This window comes from Sorex fumeus, unplaced genomic scaffold (genome assembly GCF_029834395.1).
Source record: "Sorex fumeus unplaced genomic scaffold, SorFum_2.1 ptg000028l, whole genome shotgun sequence".
Classification (NCBI taxonomy): domain Eukaryota; kingdom Metazoa; phylum Chordata; class Mammalia; order Eulipotyphla; family Soricidae; genus Sorex; species Sorex fumeus.
This window is the reverse complement of record NW_026606085.1, coordinates 14,976,040-14,995,946: the sequence shown is the minus strand read 5'-3', so window position 1 is coordinate 14,995,946 and position 19,907 is coordinate 14,976,040. Positions and strand designations below refer to the sequence as shown.

Sequence of the window (19,907 nt, the reverse complement as noted above, 5' to 3'; positions counted from 1 at the left end):
AAAAGGAGAGAGAGAACAAGGGGGAATGTCCTGCCACAGAGGCAGGGTGGGATGGGGGGAATGGGGGGAGTGAGGGATACTGGGATCAGTGGTGGTGAAGAATGGGCACTGGTGGAGGGATGGGCATTCGATCATTGTATAACTGAAACCCAAGCACAAAAATTTGTAAATCTACAACTGTACCTCATGGTGTTTCACTAATAAAAATCTAAATAAAAAGGTAGCTGTTATTTAGGCTGTTTACCCTAAATGCACAGCGGGTAGGGCGTTTACCTTGCATGCGGCTGACCCGGGTTGGATTCCCAGCATCCTATATGGTCCCCCGAGCACCGTCAGGTAATTCCTGAGTGCAGAGCCAGGAGTAACCCCTGTGCATCACCAGGTATGACCCAAAAAGCAAAAAAAAAAAAAAAGTAGCTGTTATTTTCACACACACACACACACACACACACACATACATATGCTCACACCCATGCACACACACACATGCACATGCTTGCACACACACATTTGAACACACCCTCGCTTAAACTGCAACCGCAGTGAAGATTGTGAACATAGCGATTCTTCCCCCAAAGGTTTCTCAGTTTTCTTGTCCCCTTAATAGCTTTTTCCCTACCACTCCCTCTCCCCTTCTCCAGTCACTCCTGCTTTGCTTTCTGTCACTGTAGGTTACTTTGTACTTTCAGGAATCATACAGCACCTACTCAGGCACTCAGTTCCTTTATCTCAGTATAAATATTTTTGAGGTTCATCCTTCATGTTTGTATTGTGAAGAAATTTTCTTGATTATTATCACAGATATGTGGTCATCAGTAGCTTAGCGGATTTTTCGTCATCAGCTTGGTTAGTGATGGGTGACATAAGACAGTGACTCCTGCCATCCTTTCTGTCTAGCCTAGGTGTGTGGTCGGCTCTTCTATCTAAGCTTGTGTCATTGTGTTCTGTGATGTTTACAAGATGATGAATTCGTCTGAAGACACATTTCTCAGGCTATCTCTGTTGTTAAGTGATGTATGACTGACAACAGTTTGTCTGACCATTCATTTGGACTATTTTCTTTCATTGGCTATTATAAATAAAACTTGTGAACATTCATATATAAGCCTCTATATAGAAATTGTTACCTTTTCTTTTGAGTAAATACCAGGGTGATATGGTAGGTATATATATATCATTTATTAAAGCAACTGAAACTTTGCCAAAGTAGTTATACCATTTTATTTATTTATTTATTTTTGCTTTTTGGGTGATGCTCAGAGGTTACTCCTGACTCTGCACTCAGGAATTACTCCTGGTGGTCTTGGTCTTGGGGGAACATATGGGATACCAGGGCTTGAACCCAGGTCGGCCACGTGCAAGGCAAATGCCCTACCTACTATACTATCACTCTGGCCCCCCATTTTATATTTACACCAGCAATATAGAGCATTTAAGTTCTGTGTATCCTCATCAGTCCTTGATATGGCCAATCTGTTATGTTAACCATTTGAGAAGGTATGTCGGTGTCTCATTGTGGTTTTAGAGTGCATTTCCTGAATGACGAAAGATGTTGAATTTTTAAAATGCTTATTTCCAATCTCTGTGTCATTTTGGTGACGCATCTAGGGGTAACCATAAAATAATACAAGGCCATAAAATATATAAAAGGTAACCTAGGGGATATGTTCCATGTTTTGGGGTTCTCAACATCAGAAGGAAGGAAAATAAAAGCAAAAGTATATAATTGGGGTTGTGTGTGTTTCTTACTAAATTCTCTTTAGCAGAATCTGATAAATTTCATTCAGTTCAAAATGCTTTCTGACTTTTCCTCTTTTTTATTTTTTTCTTTTTGTGGGCGGCACACTCAGCGTTGTTCAGGGGTTTCTCCTGGCTCTGCACTCAGGAATCACCCTGGCAGTGCTTGGGGGACCATATGGAATTCTGGGATCGAACTGGGTCAGTCATGTACAAGGCAAATGCCTGCCTTGCTGTACTATCACTCTGGCCCCTCCTTTTTTTCATTTTAGATCATGGATTCTTTAGATATATATTATTTAATTTTCAAACATTGCACAGTTTTCAAGGATCTTTCTGTTAATGATTTCTAATTTAATTTTGTTGAGGTCAGAGAATAGTATGCTATTTTAATCCTTTTCAGTTTATTAACATTTGTTTTATGACCCAGAATGTGTTATCTTGATAAATGTACAAAGCTCAATAACCTTGCAATAGATAAATGTATATTTTGTTGTTCTATAAATGTATAAATGTATATCCCTCCTTCCTCTAAACTCTGTGAGGTGTTCTATAAAAATGCCTATTAAGTCAAGTTGGTTGATGTTGGCTAAGTTTACAGTATCTTTGCCATTTTTATTTAGGGTTGAGATCTCGGCTCATAACTGGATGCCTGTATCTCTGGTAGCTCACAAATCTGCTTCATCGATTTTGTTTTTAATTTATTATTATTACTTTTTTAAATTTTGAGGTGTCATGCCCAAATTACTCCTGACTCTGCTGAGGGATCATTCCTGGGAGGCTTAGGGAACCATCTGGGATACCAGGGATCAAACTGGGTCAGCTGCATACGAAGTAATTGCCGTACTTACTTACTGTACTATTGCTCTAGGTCCCACAAGAAAACTCTTATTAATAGCAGCTATTGGCCAGTTCCATTTTCGAAGCTGTAAATCAGGTGGTGGGGTTTTGAGGCTGTGCTACAGATGATAATTGGTTTCCTTATTTCTGTGAATTTTGTGAGTTAGGTGATCTAGAAGCTAATTCTGAGTATTGATTTTTATGTAATTCCTCACTGTTATGGTTTTATTCTCAGAATTAAGAAAAAGAAAGAGCAGCAGCGTCATGCAGAAGAGCAGCAGATAATAATGAATTTGCAGGAGGAGCCTTACTCAGGGGAGGAGATAGTTCCCGATGACCAGCTACGACTCGAGAAAAGAGAAGAATCCAGAGAAAGAAAGCAGAGAGAAAAGGAACATCAGAGGTGCTCTGACAGTCTGGCCCGCAGCAACAATAGGGAAGGATGTCCTTGTTCTCCTTGAGGGAGAGTTGGCGCTGTAGACTTGTACTTTTCTGCGTTTTGGGGTGCCAGGGCTCATCAGATCTCTTGACCGTGTGGTGCCTCTCAGGAACCGCAGTCCTCACAGTGCGGCTTACTCGAGGGGGCACCGGGGCCCAGAGAAGGTCTGACCCATTAATGCTGGCTGTGGGGTAAGGGACACGTGATCTTCTCTTCTGGACAGCTCACATGGTCTGCTCACACTGTATTTTTTAGGTATCTAGAAGCTCTAAGAATCCAGATCCAGGAGAAACTGCAGCTGAATAATATCATCTTGCCTGCGCTGTGCTGTTGTGGCCCCGAGTTCTGGGACGCGCATCCTGATACCTGCGCCAATAACTGCATCTTCTACAAAAATCACAGAGGCAAGTTTTCGTTTGTTTGTTTATTTGTTTAGAGGGAAGTTTTTAAAAGGAGACTGTTAACATGAAAGCAGAAATTAACATTTATTGAGTGCTTATTTATACCAAAGAGTAGTACAGCTCTTTTGTTTGTTTTGGGGGGTGGGCACACCTGTCTGTGCTCAGGCTCCTGGCTCTGTACTTTGGGATCACTTCTGGCAGGGCTCAGGAGACCATATGGGGTGCCTGGGATCAAATCCAGGTCAGCCAGGTGCAAGGCAAACACCTTTCCTGCTGTTCTATTACTCTGGCCCCTATTACGACTCTTTTACAAAGCAATTCTGAATTGATCAAAATAATTCAGGAGTATTTATTTCTCTTCGAGCTTATACGTTGTCTTCCTGTCTCCATTTATTTAGGGAAAATATTTCCAGTCTCACAGTAGAGATACCGGGGTTCCAGATCCTCTTAAAAATGCAGAAATATGTCTTTGTGTCTTTGGGATCATGCAAGTTGGGCCTCTGCTCACTTGTGTTCCTGTTAGCAAGTACTCGAATGTCCTCTAACACACAGACTTACTATCATCAGACAGACTTTAGTTCTGCCACGAGAAGCTGAGGAAAATAAAGCCAAGAATATCATCATCTTCAGGAATCCCAGCTTGAGATGGCCAACTAGCTGACCATCTTTCCTACTGAGACTAATTTTTCTATTTCTTGTCCATGTTTAAGTATGTTTATTTCTTGGCCTGGGGATGTAGCTCAGTGGGAAAGTATTTGCCTCATATGTATAAGGCCTTGGATTCAATCTCATCACCACACACACACAAAAGCAGTATATTGATTTACCAAGTATAGACATTGAATAAGCTTCATGGTCACACTAAAAATACTGCCAGCATTTGTATTTTTGAGTCTCATCTGTGTGTAATAAATTTCTTGTCAGTTCTTTGAATTAAAATGATGAAAAAAGAAAAAAACCCAATCAGATCAGCAAATTTGGTCCTGCTCTCCTGTTCTGAATTCCCTAGGGCCGCCTTTAGAAAGCCAGTGGCATAGCATATTTTACTGTGCTTTCTCTGGCCCTGCTTATGTCCTGCTTCGCGAACTTGCTGTTCCCAGAACTTGTCACTTTTTGTTGGTTGGTTTTACACCCCACACCCAGAAGTATTCATGGGTCTCTTCTGGGTCTGTGTTTGGAGGTCAGTTGTGACAGTGCATGGGGAACCAGAGCCATTCTCCAGCCTTTGAGCTCTCCGTCTGGCCACTGCATGTCACACTTTCTTGTCTTTTGTACCACATACACTTAATTCTCAGCCTAAAATATCTGCTTTCCTATCATTCCTTCAAGATCATCTTGAATATTTCCATTTTTTGACATCCTTTTTATAATCTCATCCTAAATAGTTTTATATTCATTCCAGACTTTATTCTCTGAGGACATTTCGTATGTGCCTCTGGCTTGGAAGTATTACACTGCAGTTTAATTATTTTTGTGTTCATTCTTTCATTTTCTTTTCTGTTCTCAAAGAGTGCTTAGCAGATGGCTAAGTGCTCAGTAAATATGTATTCAATAGATGGCTACAGTAGGAAGGAGTGCTAATAGGCAAGAGATTGGGAGAGTTGTTTGGAATCCAGCTTGGCTCATCACTGTGCAAACCTTTATTTGCAGCATATACCCGCGCACTGCATTCTGTCATCAATTCCTGTGATATCCCTGAAGGACACTCAGGTCTTCGCAAGGCCATCCATAATTATGTTTTTGCATACAAACAGACTTTGAAAATTTGTAATGAGAACCTGAAATCAAGTGTTAATATTTCAAACTTCACTTAAAATCAACCCTGAGAGATTATGTCGAAGAAGCCTTGAAGTGTATAAATGTAGACTTGGAAAGGACTGACCCATGTAATGGCGGTCTCTCCAAGCCTGTGGTCACTGTTGTTTCAGGCTCCACCTCGGGGCCAGGAGTGAGAGCTTCTCTCTGAACTTTTCTCGGCTGTGAGCATCATGGGAGTATCTGGGGAGAGAGCTCAGAAGCGTGCTGTACTCGAAGCACATGCTCTGCTCGTGCTGTGCCCGAAGCGTGCCCGCCTCTCAGTCCAGAGAGTTTCCTCTTCACTCTGCTCAGATTGGAAGAGATCATAAGAAATCTTCAGATGATCCCATTCACGGTTTTTCTAGAATGAGACCTTTGCATCTGGACAAGATGAAAAATATCTATGAAGTTGAAAAGATAATAATGAAATTTTAGTTGGTGACCATCTGGATTGTGGTCAGCTTTTTGCCTTGTGTATAATGATTAGTGATGAGGAGAATCTGATGAACTTTTTCTTCACATTTTTTCTTTAAAAAATTATGGCCACTTTTCTCATGCAGCAATATTGGACATAGAACATTTTACTTTATATATATTTATTATATTAAAAAAACTGTTTTTGAACATTTTCTGTGTGAAATAATTGTATGGCATTTCAAAAATTGAATCTTAAAGTCAGTCAACTTACATTTTATTTCCTTATTTTTTAAAAAATCTGAATGAATAAATGAAATATATTTATTATAACTAGTATGAATTTGTTATTTTTTATTGTCTGACACAAAATATTTATTTTCTGACACAAAATATGAAAAATTGTAGTATGAATTAAAACCACATAAGTTTCCTCCCTACTTTCTCTGCCTTTCAGTGTTAAGGAAGCACTGAGTTTGTCTAAGAAAACTTTTAAACTTTTGCCAGCTTATTGAAGACAAGTCAGTGGGGATGGGGAGTGAGACAAGTCAGTGGAGATGGGGAGTGGAGTTCCAGGACTGGAGTTCATGCTTCCAATAGGTGATCCCCAGGTCAGAGTCCCAGCACCACATGGTTCCCTGAGCATTTCCAGGAGGAATCTGACCACTGAGCTAGGAGTATCCCACATGCAACACTGGATGTGTCATAGAAGCCCCTCTTAAAAAAAAAAAAGTTAAGAAAATTACCTGTGTGCTGAGATTGACTGGTTATTTAATCAGATTATTTATCTAATTCAAAGTATAGTAACTATATGTAATTTAGTCTTTAAATGATGTGCTTTTTAATAGCTTTGTTGATACAAGATTCATATTTCATTGCACTTCGCCCATTTGAAATGTACAGTTCAATGGTTTTTACTGTAAACTAGAGCTGTACAACCATCGCTACTGCCACATTTGGAACACACATCCATCACTGAAAGAAGATGTCCCATGGTCCAGCCATCCTACTTCTGGATCTGTTTCTAAAGGGATGGAAAGCAGGATATCAAAAGGTATTTGTACATGCATATTTGTATGAGTATCTTGTCTCATCAGCAGTGAAGGGGTAAATAAAATGTTATATATACAATATGGAATATTGTTCAGCCTTAAGGTAGAGCCAGAGCACTAGTACAGAGGGTAGGTTACGCGCCTTGCAAGAAGCAGATCCAGTTTCTGTCCCTGGAATCCCATACCATCCCCCTGACCACACCAGGCGTGATCTCTGAACACAGAGCCAGAAGTAAGCCCTGAGCACTGCCAGGTGTGACCCAGGTGTGACAAAATTTTTAAAAAAAGGAAGAAAGAAAATAAATTGTGTCACAAAAAGACAAATGGTCTATGATTCCATTCATTTGAGAGTCTTAGGTTGAATTTATGCAGACAGAAAGTACAGTGGTGCTTACTAATAGTAGGTCCAGAAAGTTGGGAGAAAGAGTGAGATTCTTTAATGGATACAGTTTAGTTTCACCAGTTAAAATTTCTAGAGCTCTGGGTTTTTCTGTTTGTTTGTTTTGTTTTTTGCTTTATGGGTCACACCCAGCATTGCACAGGGTTCGCTCCTGGCTCTGCACTCAGGAATTACTCCTGGCAGTGCTTGGGGTACCATATGGGATACCAGGAATTGAACCCAGGTCAGCCGTGTGCAAGACGAACTCCCTACCCATTGTGCTATCACTCCAGCCCCTAGAGCTCTGCTTTATAACAACATATTTAGCACAACTGAACTTTGAATTTTAAGATGGTTTCAGTGTCTTTTTTTACATTTATAACTTTAAAAAAAAACCTTCATTTTTATTCCAACCCCTTGCCCCCAATCCCAACATAGTCCTGGGAAATCACCTACTTTCTTTCAGCCTCTAAATATATTTAATTGTCCTGGACTTTTTATAAAGTTGGAATCATCTAACATATGGCTCTTGTGATGAGGTGTTTATTTAGCACAATGTTTTAAAGATTTATCCATATTAGAACATGTATCAGTACATTGTTACTTTCTACTGCCAAATAACATTCCACTGTAGTGCATGCAGATCTTTTTATTTATTCATTCGTCAGTTGATGAACATTTGGGCTGTTTCTGCTTCTTGACCATTAAGGCTAATATTTCTCTGAACAGTAATGTACAAGTTTTCCTTTTCTTTATGACATAGAAAGGATTATTGGAAAGTAAAAGGGAAAGAAAGAAAATCCCCAGCCAGGGAGGAACAAAATATGGGACTAAGTTCTGTTTACAGGTTTTTTTGTGGACATGTTTTCATTCCTGAGGAGTGAATTTGCTAGACTATTATGCAGCTTTCTGTTGAACTTTCAGAGGAACTGTAGGTTGTTCCCCAACATCATTTTACTTTCCCATCAGTGATGTGTGAGAGTTCATGATTCTTCATGTCCTTATTAATACTTGGATTTATCTATCTTTTTGATTATTTCCATCTTACTGGTCACAAAGTGCTATTTTATTGTGACTACAATATGCATTTGATGACTAGACATGTATCTTGGGAGACTGGATGCAATACTGGGGTTTGACTTGGAGGCTGTCACGTACCAGGCAAGCGCCTTTAAACCCTGTACTATCTTTCCAGCCCACTTAGGCTATTTTAAGTAGAATTGTTTCTAACTTTATTTTCAGATCGTTCATCACACATGTGTAGAAATAGTATTGATTTTGTATATTGCTTAACTCATTTCTTTGGGAGTGGGTGCTTGGTCCACACCTGGCGTTGCTCATGGCTTACTCCTGGCTCTGTGCTCAGGGATCACTTTTTGGTAGGCTCAGGAGACCATATGTGGTGCTGGGGATTGAACCTGGATTCACTGTTGTGCAAGGCAAGTGCCCTACCTGCTGTAAATTGCTCCAGTCCTGAACTTATTATTTTAAATCTAAAAAAAAAAAAAGAAATCCTAGGAATTTTAAATGTAAAATATTTTGTTATTTATAAGTAGATTGTTTTACTTCTTCCTTTCCAATCTAGATGCCTTTTATTTGTTTCTTGCCTGACTACCCTGGGTAGAGCACCCAGAAGAACATAGATGAAGTGAACATCCTTATCTCGTTCCTGATCTTACCAGGGAAGTATTTGTCCCTTACCCTGATGATATGTTGTCAACTGTGTGTTTTTCTTGGATGCCTTTATTCGTTTCTGTAAATTCCCTTCTCTTCTAGTTTGTTCCATGTTTTTGTCATTGAAAAATGTCGAATTTTGTCAAATTCTTTAACTATATCTACTTAAGATTATTGTGGTTTTGGTCTTTTATTTTCTCTAAAAATCAACATAGTGGATTTTCAGATGTTAAAGCAACCTTTCATTCCTAGGATTTTATTCATTTTTGTTATTCATTTTTACATCTCTTTGTTCTTATACAAGTTTCACCCCCCACCCTCTTATTTCCCCCCCCTGGTTTGGTTATCTAAAATAGAGTAGCTTGTCTGACTTCAAGATCCAGTAGAATGATGATATGATTTGATCTTACATAGAATCCTGTGTAAGGATTCTATGTAAGGGAACTTACCATTTGCTTCCTCTAGCTTCAGTCTGTGAATCTAGACATACAAAAATGAGTATGTTTTTACGTAGTTTAGTATTGAGTGGATGATGTGTATTGGTTTATTTTGGACCGTTTCTCCTGGCCACCCTGAGTCTTTGGACCCCTCCTCCTGGGAATGTGGTGAATGCGCTTTGGCTTGGGCGAATGTGCTTTGGGAGGAAACTGGGGATGTAAAAGCTCTCCTGGATTTAAAAGTTCGTGGAGACAAGGTTGACACCAAATTCTGCCAATTCTCTACATTGGAACTATTTGGAAGAAGAGCCCTAAAGATAAGAATTAGGCCTACATGAAGATTTTCTACTTCTCGGGGTGGGGATCGGGTTGAATCTGGGCTGGCTGCTTCAAGTAGGGCAGATGGCAGGCGTTTCTAACTGGGAAAGAGAAGAGCAGTCTGGGCGGGACAGCAGCTCCACGGGCTGGAGCACATGCTTTGCCTGGAGGAGGCCTGGGAGTAAGCTCCACGCACAGTGGGAGCGGCCTCTCTCAGAAGAAGAGTACTTTCCTCAACTAGTCTCATTTGGCGGGAGCGGAGAGGGTTGCTGCTCAATGACTCTAAGTGTCCACAGGATCCTCATGAGGTCCAGCAGGGCAGGCCTGATGGTCAATCCAGGCCTGCAGACCAGAGGGCCCAGCAGCAGCACTGGGTGTAGCTTATGGTTCCGAGGTGGAACGCAGGGCGTCAAGCATACAGGAACTCTATGCCCTCCCGCCTTTGACTGCCTCCTGACCCCTGTTCATGGCCTCTCCACAAACTTCCTAGAGGTGTTCCTCACCCAACCTTGGCGATGCTTCTCGTATCTGGGAGGAAACAGCATGAGAGGGAATTCCCCACCTTGGCAACCTGCGGATTGTTTTTCACCCACATCAGCAGCACTTGGTTGTTTCTCCTGTTTGGTGGCTAATCTGGCTTGAGGCGCCATCTCATACCCTCCTGCCCACTTGGGACATCACTGCAGCATTTCTTCACCCTTTCTTCTGCAGCATAAATTTCCCCGGACTGTGAGAGTAGTCCTGCCAGTACATAAACCTGTCATAAACCTGTCATTTCTTTCATCTTGAAAACTGACCAGCTAGGGGAAATAGAAGGGAAGGAAGTGACCTTTCTTTACCCCACACAGCCCCCATATGCCACCTTGTGTGAAAAGCGAAACCCCAGAGTTGTCTGTGCTCCCGCACTCAGGGAATGCGTTCTCATGAGACTTTGTTTTTTGTTTGTTTATTGTTTGTTTTTTTGCCAGCCAAGTGCTCTTCAGAGGTAACAGTGCTGTCAGCATGGCTAAAGTGAGTATCACTCAGGCCCTGTCGTCACCAACAGAGTCCAACAGAGCCCCTCATTTTTGGATGCTTATCATCTGACTTCTACAACACCAAAGCTAAATTGTTGTCCCAGCTTCAACAGGACATTGCTTCTTGTTTTCCTTTGCTCTTTTACCCCATCTCTAATCTTACTTCTTTTTTTTTCCTTTTTGGGTCACACCTGGTGATGCACAGAGGTTACTCCTGGCTCTGCACTCAGGAGTTACTCCTGGCGGTGCTCAGGGGACCATATGGGATGCTGGGAATCGAACCTGGGTTGGCCGCGTGCAAGGCAAACGCCCTACCCGCTGTGCTATCTCTCCAGCCCCTAATCTTACTTTTTTTTCTTTTTGACTTTTGGGTCACACTCAGTAGTGCCCCAGGCTTACTCCTGGCTCTGCACTCAGGGATCACTCCTGGGGGTCCTTCGGGGTGCTGGCAGTTAAACATGGGTCAGCCACATGCAAAGCAAAGGCCCTATCTGCTGTACTATCTCTCCAGCCCTAATCTTTTGTTCATTTTTCCCCCTTTTTTGAGGGGGATGGGGGTCTAAGCAGTGCTCAGGGGCCCAGGGACCATCCTCAGTGATACTCATCAGCTGAGTCAAGATGCATAATTCAAGAATCTGAGGGTGGGATATGCTTGGGTCCCGTGGGGCTGCGGCCACTGAGCTGTCCCCAGCAATGCGTGGGTGCAGGCAGTGCCAGGGATTGCACTTGCTGAGCAAGGAAGCATGTTCCCTGCGCTCCCTCCTGGCCTCTGCTCATCGCTGGGCTCCAGTATTACAGTGTCTCCGCCCCTGGGCTTGTTTTCTACCTACACCTGTACTTTTGACCTCTTTTGGTCTCCTAGCTTTAAATATTACCTAGGTGTTGGTAACTCCCCAATTTATATCTCTTCCTGAATCTCCACACTCTCGCATCCTTGACTGCCTTCCTGCTGTTTCTTCCTCATTAGTTTTCCTCATTTGCCTCTCCACGATCTCCCACACCAGTTAATAGCAGTTCCATGTGTTGAGTGATTGAGGTCAAGAACCTCAGATAAATCATTGACTTATCTTTTTCTCTCTCTTTAATTCTTCACCTTCTCCCTTATCAGCAAATATATCAGCTAACTTCTCACTGTATCTGCAGTTCCTATTACTTCCTACTGTCAGATTCTTGGCAAACCACCATCTCTCATGATTATCTTAACTGTTGCCTGTGTAATCTTTGCCTGCATTTTGTGTATTTGATTCAATAGAGCAAACTTCTCCCCCCCCACCCCCTCAAACACACACCCCATCTCTTTATTGTGATGCACATTCATTCCGGGTTGGTCTGCTTTGGAAATTAGAAGTGCAGCATGTTTCCAATCCCACCCCACCCCAACCCCCGTCTGAGTCCCCTCCATGTCTCTCCTGACTTATGGCTCATCGCCTCCTCGTTGATTTTCTTGTTTCTCTATTTTCTTCTCCATTGTGCTTGACAAAGAGTGATTCTTCCCAAGTGTAAGACCATAGCACTCCTCTGTTCAAAGTCTTAGCTATTCAAGGACTATTTGGCTATTTCATTTTATTTGGGAAAGATGAATTCCTTACAGTGTCATAAATTCTTTATCCCCTTTCTCTCTCTTTGGCTCATTGACCTTGAGCTGGCTTGTGCCTCTCAGGACATTTTTTCATGGTCCTTTCTTTGCTGTTCTCTGCCTGGGGATGCTTCTCCCAGGGCATCTGGCTCACTTCTCCACTTGGTTTTCAAATCTCTCTCAGCAGAAGCCTTTCTCGGCAATCCTGCCTGACCCCTCTGACCCAGGTCTGTCACCTCTCCTGCTCCTGTCTTCTCGGTGCTCAGAGCTGGGCAACACAACATTTGTTCTCTCTCTCCCCAGCATGCACCTCATGAGGACAGGGGATTTTGACTGTTTTTGTCCAGTCCTCTCTCCTAAGTCCTTAATACTGTACCTGGTACATAATAGATTCTCAGTCAATATTTGTTCAATTTGTTCAATTAGGTTTGTCTTCTAAAAAGTCTGAGTTTGGGGGCCAGAGCGATAGTACAGCAGGTAGGGTGTTTGCCTTGCCTGCAGCCGACCTGGGTTCAATCCCCGGCATCGCATCCTGTATGGTCCTGTATGTACCAGAAGAAGTAATTTCTTTTTTTTTCCCTTTATTTTATTTTATTTTTTTTAAAGTTGTAGATTTACAATTTTTTGTGCTTTGGTTTCAATTATACAATGATCAGATACCCATCCCTCCACCAGTGCCCATTTTCCACCACCATGGATAATATCCCTCCCACCCCCATCCCCCCATCCCCCCTGTCTCTGTGGCAGGGCAATCCCCTGTGTTCTCTCTCTCCTTTTGGGTGTTGTGGTCTGCAAAAGAGGCATTGAGTGGCAAACATGTTCAGTCCATAGTCTACTTTCGACATGCATCTCCCCTCCTGGGAGGATCCTCCAAACAGCCTTTATTTGGTGCTCCCTTCTCTATCTGAACTGCCCTTTCCTCTAGGATACCCGGCTGGCCTCTAAGTTATGGAGTAATCCTCCTGGTGCTGATCTCAGCTATTCTTGGGTATTAATCTCATACTTTGTTACTTTATATCCCCCAGATGAATGCAATCTTTCTATGTCTATCCCTCTCTTTCTGACTCATTTCGCTTAGCATGATACTTTCCATGTTGTACCACTTGTATGTAAATTTCATGACTTCATCTTTTCTAACAGCTACATAGTACTCCATTGTGTACATGTACCAAAGTTTCTTTAACCAGTCATCTGTTCTTGGGCACTCAGGTTTCTTCCAGTTTCTGGCTATTGTAAAGAGTGCTGCAATGAACAAACAAGTGCAGATGTCACTTCGACTATACATTTTTGCCTCTCTGGGATATATTCCCAGGAGTGGTATTGCTGGGTCAAATGGGAGCTCAATTTCTAATTTTTTGAGAATCGTCCATACTGTTTTCCAGAAGGGCTGAACCAGTCGACATTCCCACCAACAGTGAAGGAGTGTCCCTTTCTCGCCACATCCACGCCAGCATCGGTTGCTTTTGTTCTTTTGAATGTGGGCCAGTCTCTGAGGTGTGAGATGGTATCTCATTGTGGTTTTGATCTGCATCTCCCTGATGATTAATGATGTAGAGCATTTTCTCATGTGCTTTTTTGCCATTCGGATTTCTTCTTTGAGAAAGTTTCTGTTCATTTCATTGCCCCATTTTTGGATGGGGTTGGATGTTTAGAAGAAGTAATTTCTGAGTGCAGAACTCAGTTTCTGAGTGACCAAATAAAAGAACGCTCCAAAAAAATAATAAATTAAAATTCTGCATTTTTATATGATGGAGTGTTTTACCGACTGTCTTTGATATGTATGCAAAAGTTCTTTAGAAATTACTTTGTTTTTTATTTCCTTTTTTTTTTGCGACTGCGATTTGGAAATCAATGGCTTAACTTCTCTGGGCTTTAGTTTTTTAGTTTAGAAAAATGAGAGGGTTACTACAGGATCTTCATGTCTTTCCTATAGCCCTAACATTCTGTGAATTCGTTCATGCTCTGAGACATTCTAGATTTGATCCTTCTGAGCCCCCTCTCAAGCCCTCTGTGCCATCTGCTGCTCCTGGAAACTCTGGGCGAGGCTGGTCTCACTTCGGAGATCCGTTGGGATCAAGTTCCATCTCCCTGGCTCACACCAGATTACTGTCAGAGGAGTTGCAAGTTCCATAGTTCACAGAAGAACAAGAGGGCAGGACCGGAGGATGTGGGAGCGTGCGGGCAGCTGTCCAGCACAAACCGTGCCGGTAGGGAAGACTCAGCTCTGCTCTTCCCAGAAGGGCACTGTGCTGAGAGAGTGTGGACAGGGTAGAGGCAGCTCCAGCAGTGGGAATGGCAGGGGATGTGTATGTGCCCATTCTGCTGCGAGACCATCAGTGAAAAACCTCCCCGTGGCACGTTTCCTGTGACAGTCCAACGCGCTTTGATCTGTTAGAATCCCGTGTCCTCTCCTTTCATCGATCCAATATACTGCTTAATTGACCGGACCTCGCCCTAACCTCTCGAGGCCTTTTATGATGGGCAGAAGTGAGATTGTCAACAAGTTTATTGATCCGCACTGAGTGCAGAGACTAATAATGACCACTCTTATCCCTTCTGACCATTGAACTTAAGGTAAAGCTGTCACAGGCATTCCTTCTACATTCCATTGTGTAGATTCTGTTCGGGAAAGCAAAAATGCTTCCTTCAGTTTTTCTCTGACTTTGTGACCTTAATTAGCTTTGGATCCTGTTCCAGGCATTTTTCTATGTTTATCCGGGAGAAGAAAAAGGATTTGGGAGATTATGTTGTAGAGGAGGGTTAAAGCAATCTTCTCCCGGATATGAGGGTCTTTAGACTTGGAATGAGTTGAAGTGGCTCTTTAAAACTCTTTTTTGGTGGGGCAATAGCACAGCAGGTAGGGCATTTGCCTTGCATGCAGCTGACCCGGGTTCGATTCCCAGGATCTCACATGGTTCCCTGAGCACCGCCAGGGGTGATTCCTGAGCGCAGAGCCAGGAGTAACCCCTGTGCATTGCCAGGTGTGACTCAAAAAGAAAAAAAAAAAAAAAAAAAAACCTTTTCTTTGGTGCATGCGACTGACCTAGGTTTGATTCCCAGCATCCCATATGGTCCCCCAAGCACCGCCAGTGGTGATTCCTGAGTGCAGAGCCAGGAGTAACCCCTGAGCATCAGCTGCGTGTGACCCAAAAAGAAAAAAAAACTCTTCTTTGGGAGGAAAGTGGTCTAGAGGCCACTCCTGGTAACACTTATTCAATCGGGCCTCGAGCTGTGCTAAGTGCTGGGGACAACCAGGACCACACCCAGGGCACTCAGGACCTTCCAGGGCTACATGTGGCGATGCTCAGTGGACTGTGTGGTTCCAGGGTTTGAATGTCCATCAGTTGCATGGAAAGCATATACCCTAACTCCTATGCCTTTGCCCTGACCCCTGAACCTTTATTGATGTAGAAGTGCATGGTCAGTATTTTTCTCAATGATTGAGTAAATTTGGCGTCATGCCCCATAACTCATCATCCTCTCAGGCCTCAAGACGCAGTCACTTGGGAAGTCACCACTGACTTTATACAGTTCTTGCCTTAGGTTCTCCTGCTCTCACTTGTCTTTTTGAAAGAAATATGGATTGGGGGGGTGCTGCTTAGGGGAATTTGAGGAATTTGAGGCCATTCCTGGGGATTCTCCGCCAATTGGGCTAGATGACTGACTCTTGGCTCTGTAATACTTGGGGCCACATGGCAGTGTCTGGAGTCATCCAGGGCTACACCCAGCACTTCTCAGGGGACCATATGGTGCTGGGAATGGAACCCAGGTCAGGGGCACACATGACATGCTCTAGATCTCCCTGGGCCCAAGAAAGACCAATTAACTAGATGTGAGATTTTCCCCTCAGCAGCTCCCTTAGACGTGCTCTAACCTCGTTCCCACCTGAGAGAGGCACCTCGTTACCAATTTTATAAAGAAGATCTGTGACCTCTAGGGTCTCGGAAAGGTGAGTGGCTCAACAGTGAAAGAACAGGGGCAACAATGGGGGAGAAATACAAAAGAACAAAATGATAATAGAGTAACATGGGGTCCATGGGAATAAATTTCAGTTACATGGTTCAGAGATGAGAAAAAGTGATTTTGGGTTTTTGAGTTTTGTTTGGATTGTTTTGTTTTGTTTTGTTTTGTTTTTTAATGTGCAAGAGTCATAGTCAGTGGGGAACACTGGGCCACAATCAGTGGTGCTCACCTGTGCTCTGTCACATGAGCTCGCTCCCCCGCCCCGAAGTCCTTTCTGTCTTCTCTCAGAATTGAGTCTAGAGATCAAAAAATCACTATTTAATGTCAAGGCTCTTTCTTGCTCTGTCTTCAGAGGCCCTGCTGAAGGGTAGTTTGACCTGCAGTTAAGATCATGGGAATATCTTAAATTCTGATTCTACCATATATACGCTGTGTGAGCCTCTAGGAGGTTACTTAAGCATTTGCAGAATAAACTGATCTCTGAGAGTTGTGGGACTTCAGCGAGACTATGAACTTACTGAGACAGTGCATTTCCTGAGACCATGCATTTACTGTGCCTAGCATTGGGGATGGTTGGAGGCCTTTCTCTGACACTGACACCCCAATCCTGATGTTTCACATAGTGGAGTCAGTAAGGGGACACAGGCCCTGAGACATGCCAGTTGACTTTTCCCATGCCTAAGAGAGAAAAAAATTGTTATTCCTATGTTATGATGACATAGACATTTGATTTGCATCTGATTGTATTCACTGCTCCATCCTACACCAGGCTTCCTTGACACTCAAGCCAAACTCTTTTAGGATGGAGCATCAAGGGAAGAATGGCACATTGTCAGCTAGAGGGGCATGTCATGGAGCCTGTGAATTGGAATACCTTCAGTGCTCAGCCAGAGGGTGAGACGATGCCTCTGTTTCAATCTTTCCTGACTCAGAACTACAGCTACCCTTGGGGCTGGGAGACAGGCCAAGCAGTGGAGCTCATGCCTAGTTTCAAGACTCCCAAGTTTGATCCCTGGCACCACATGGACAGAGAATCTCTGGGGTGTTGTCCTTCTAAAAAACAAACCATAAAAAAAAAAAACTCTGAGTGGCCCACCTTGTCACACACTCAAACTGAGTCAGGGTTTCCCGAGCAGGGAACCAATTTACCCTGTTGCCAAGGTGGGCCTGTGTTTGCCCCAAGGACTTCCGAGCAACACACCTCTTCCTGCCACTCATTAGGGCTTTATAGCCCGCACATAAAACTGCCTTTCAGGGGTCAGGGCCCTGCATGCAGTCTGTTTCCACGAACAGTAAGTCCTTGTTCTTTACCGTCAAAGATAGTGGATGGGGGTTCCGGACACAGCCCACCCTGGGTAGGGGCTTCACCAACTGGGGTGGGGCGAGGGATGATGGAAAGCTTGAGCCAGAGCAGCGTGGGCACAGAGCCAGACACGGGGCCAGGAGCCACGGTACGGTGGGGGTCCTGCATGCTGCTGTGGCCTCTGCTGGCATCTGCACACTCGGGTGCCACGGCGCGGGCTCAAAGACCCGTCCCCTAGGAACACCCTCACAGACCAGCCGTGACCACTGCACACTCAGTGTCTGCCCAGCCACGCATGCGTGTTTCCTGTTAGGTGCTCGGTGCCTAATGCTCTGCGTAGTCATCTCGGTCACTGCTGCTTCATTCTCGCACACTTGCCAGGAGCCGTGCTGGGCAGGACGGTCCATGGAAAGCTCATTGCACCCTTCCAAAATGGGCTTCATCCTCTCACAGGCTTGGGGCACACCACCCCTTCGGACTCTGGGGTACCAACTGGTCACATCTGGGTCCCCTGCTGGGAGAGTTGCTTAGCATGAACCTTTGCCTCGGTTGGCCTTCCAGTCTGTTAAGCCCAGGGCTCGGCGCCACGCCCACCTCCTCTGAAAGCCACCTGATGGCTCCCTCCCGGCGCCCTCACCCCTGCCAAGCAAGCACAGGACTTGTAACTCTGGAGCACAGATCTTTCTTTCCTGCTCTACCTACAGAATCGTTTCTATATGTTAAAAGATAACTTTCAGATAAAAGCAAAATAATGACTCATATGTATTAAAATAAGCACCGGTTGATATTAAAATGAACATATGTTAAAGACTCAGGAGGTAAACACGTTCTCACCTGCTCTTTAAGAAAGTAAGGGGGGGAAATACTGATGTAGCGATAAAGGAGTGTTGAAATAATAGTTTAAATGAAGGCAGAGCTGATCGCTCCCGTGGTTGCTTCTAGTTTGCAGCGTTGTAAATTAGATCGGCTATATTGGTTAGTTTTTTGTTTAGGATTATTATTTCTATGCCTGCCTGCCCACATCTGCGATGTCTCTAGGGCACGGACGCTGTGCGGGCCTTACCAGGTGCCAGGGGGCCAGCACAAAGGATGATGGACCTCTCCTTGCAGTGTCCCCGAAAGTCGGCAGCAACTCCCCAAGTTTCTGGGCATGAGACACTGTATTTAGATTTAGGGACATGAGCTGGAAGCCTTCCGTGGGGTTCTTGAGCCCATCTATCCCACAGATGGGCAAACCTCTGCCCGGCCTCCCCAGAATTATCCACTTCCCTGTCCCCAGTCTTATGTAAGGAAGGGAGCATCATTCCCCACCCCCTGCTCTTCCAAGGCATGTCAGCCTGTACTGGGTGCCAGGGAGCTGAAGCTACTTCTAAGGAGTTTTGTAGAGAAATTCCGTCGTGGGTCCACAGAGGCGAGATCTCAGAGTCTTTTTGTTTAGGCTTTGGATCTCTGGCTGTGACATCCAGGGGCATGAGGAAGGATTTTGGCCACTGGCTGGTTACTTTGTCAATCTTACTAGTAAAACTTTTAATGGCCATCCAACCTTCGACTAAGAAATATCATGGTTCTTCAAGTCCTCGGCATCTGATTTCTAAACCCAGCTCCCAGTTTCCCTTTGCCCGACCTGTTTGCCCTGTTCTTGCTTAACACTGTTGTGCTAACAGCATCTTCCCAGCTGCAGGCAAGAGAGGCCTGCAGGGCCGAGAGCGAGAGTGGCGAGTGGTGAGTGGCAGCACTTGGCTGGGGCAAGGGTGGGGGGGTGTCCATCTCCTCTTTACACCACTGTCCATGTGCTCCCTCCAGGTGTGAACTGTCCAGGAGCAGAGGAGGGTCCTCTCCTACCCCTCCAGTGGTGCAGAGGAAGTGGGAGATCTGAGCTGAGTTACTTGGGATCTGGTGGTCAGTTCAGAAAATCTCTCCTGGGTTGACTTGAGTGCACGTGGAAAGGCAGACTGGTACTTAAAGGGTCAATAAGCTGGATTTGGTCAATCTTAAAGGGTCCATCTGTTTCCGGGATTAACACATTTCTGGCATGGCATGTCTCGACTGGTGGTCTGGGATTCGCTGGGAGTGGTCCCTGGGCCCCCTGAGCACTGTGGGAGCCCCTGTCCCCACCAGCCTGGTAATCTTTCACCCTTCAGCAGATATGCAGCAGATATGCAGAAGGTGCCCCCTGATTGCATCTGAGGCTGCTCTGACCTGTTGGGGCATCCCGTGCCCTCTGTGTGGCTGGTCTCAGCTGCTCTGGGAAGGAGGGACCCTGGACTTGTTTGCACTCACAGGTGCTTTCTCTTGGTAGCCAGAGGCTCCCCCACCCCGAGGTCAAAGGCCCCTTATTCTGTTTATGTAGCCTTCTCAGAGGGACAGGCTTACATCGAGAGCCGTGGTGGCCAGGGGCATGGCTACTGGGGGTGGGTGGCTTGTTGCTGGTCTTTTGTCCCCAGCTACCCTGGATATCCATGAACAGCTTTGGGCTGGGGATACATCTTCAGCTATGCTCAGGAAACCAACCATTCCTGGTGGTGTTCCGGGGACCCTATGTGATACTGGGATCAAACTTG

The 19,907-nt window shown here is 44.4% G+C and overlaps 1 protein-coding gene across 1 annotated transcript in view; it reads left to right on the top strand.

Moving 5' to 3' along the window:
- The window catches only part of CCDC15 (coiled-coil domain containing 15), a 58,864-nt gene extending 53,036 nt beyond the window's left edge, over positions 1-5,828 (top strand). The window contains exons 16-18 of the mRNA XM_056114820.1: positions 2,813-2,980; positions 3,272-3,420; positions 5,068-5,828. Of these exons, the coding sequence (XP_055970795.1) occupies positions 2,813-2,980; positions 3,272-3,420; positions 5,068-5,231 (481 nt within the window). The 3' untranslated portion in view covers positions 5,232-5,828. The remainder of the gene's footprint in view (positions 1-2,812; positions 2,981-3,271; positions 3,421-5,067) is intronic.
- The last annotated feature ends 14,079 nt before the right edge of the window (positions 5,829-19,907 follow it).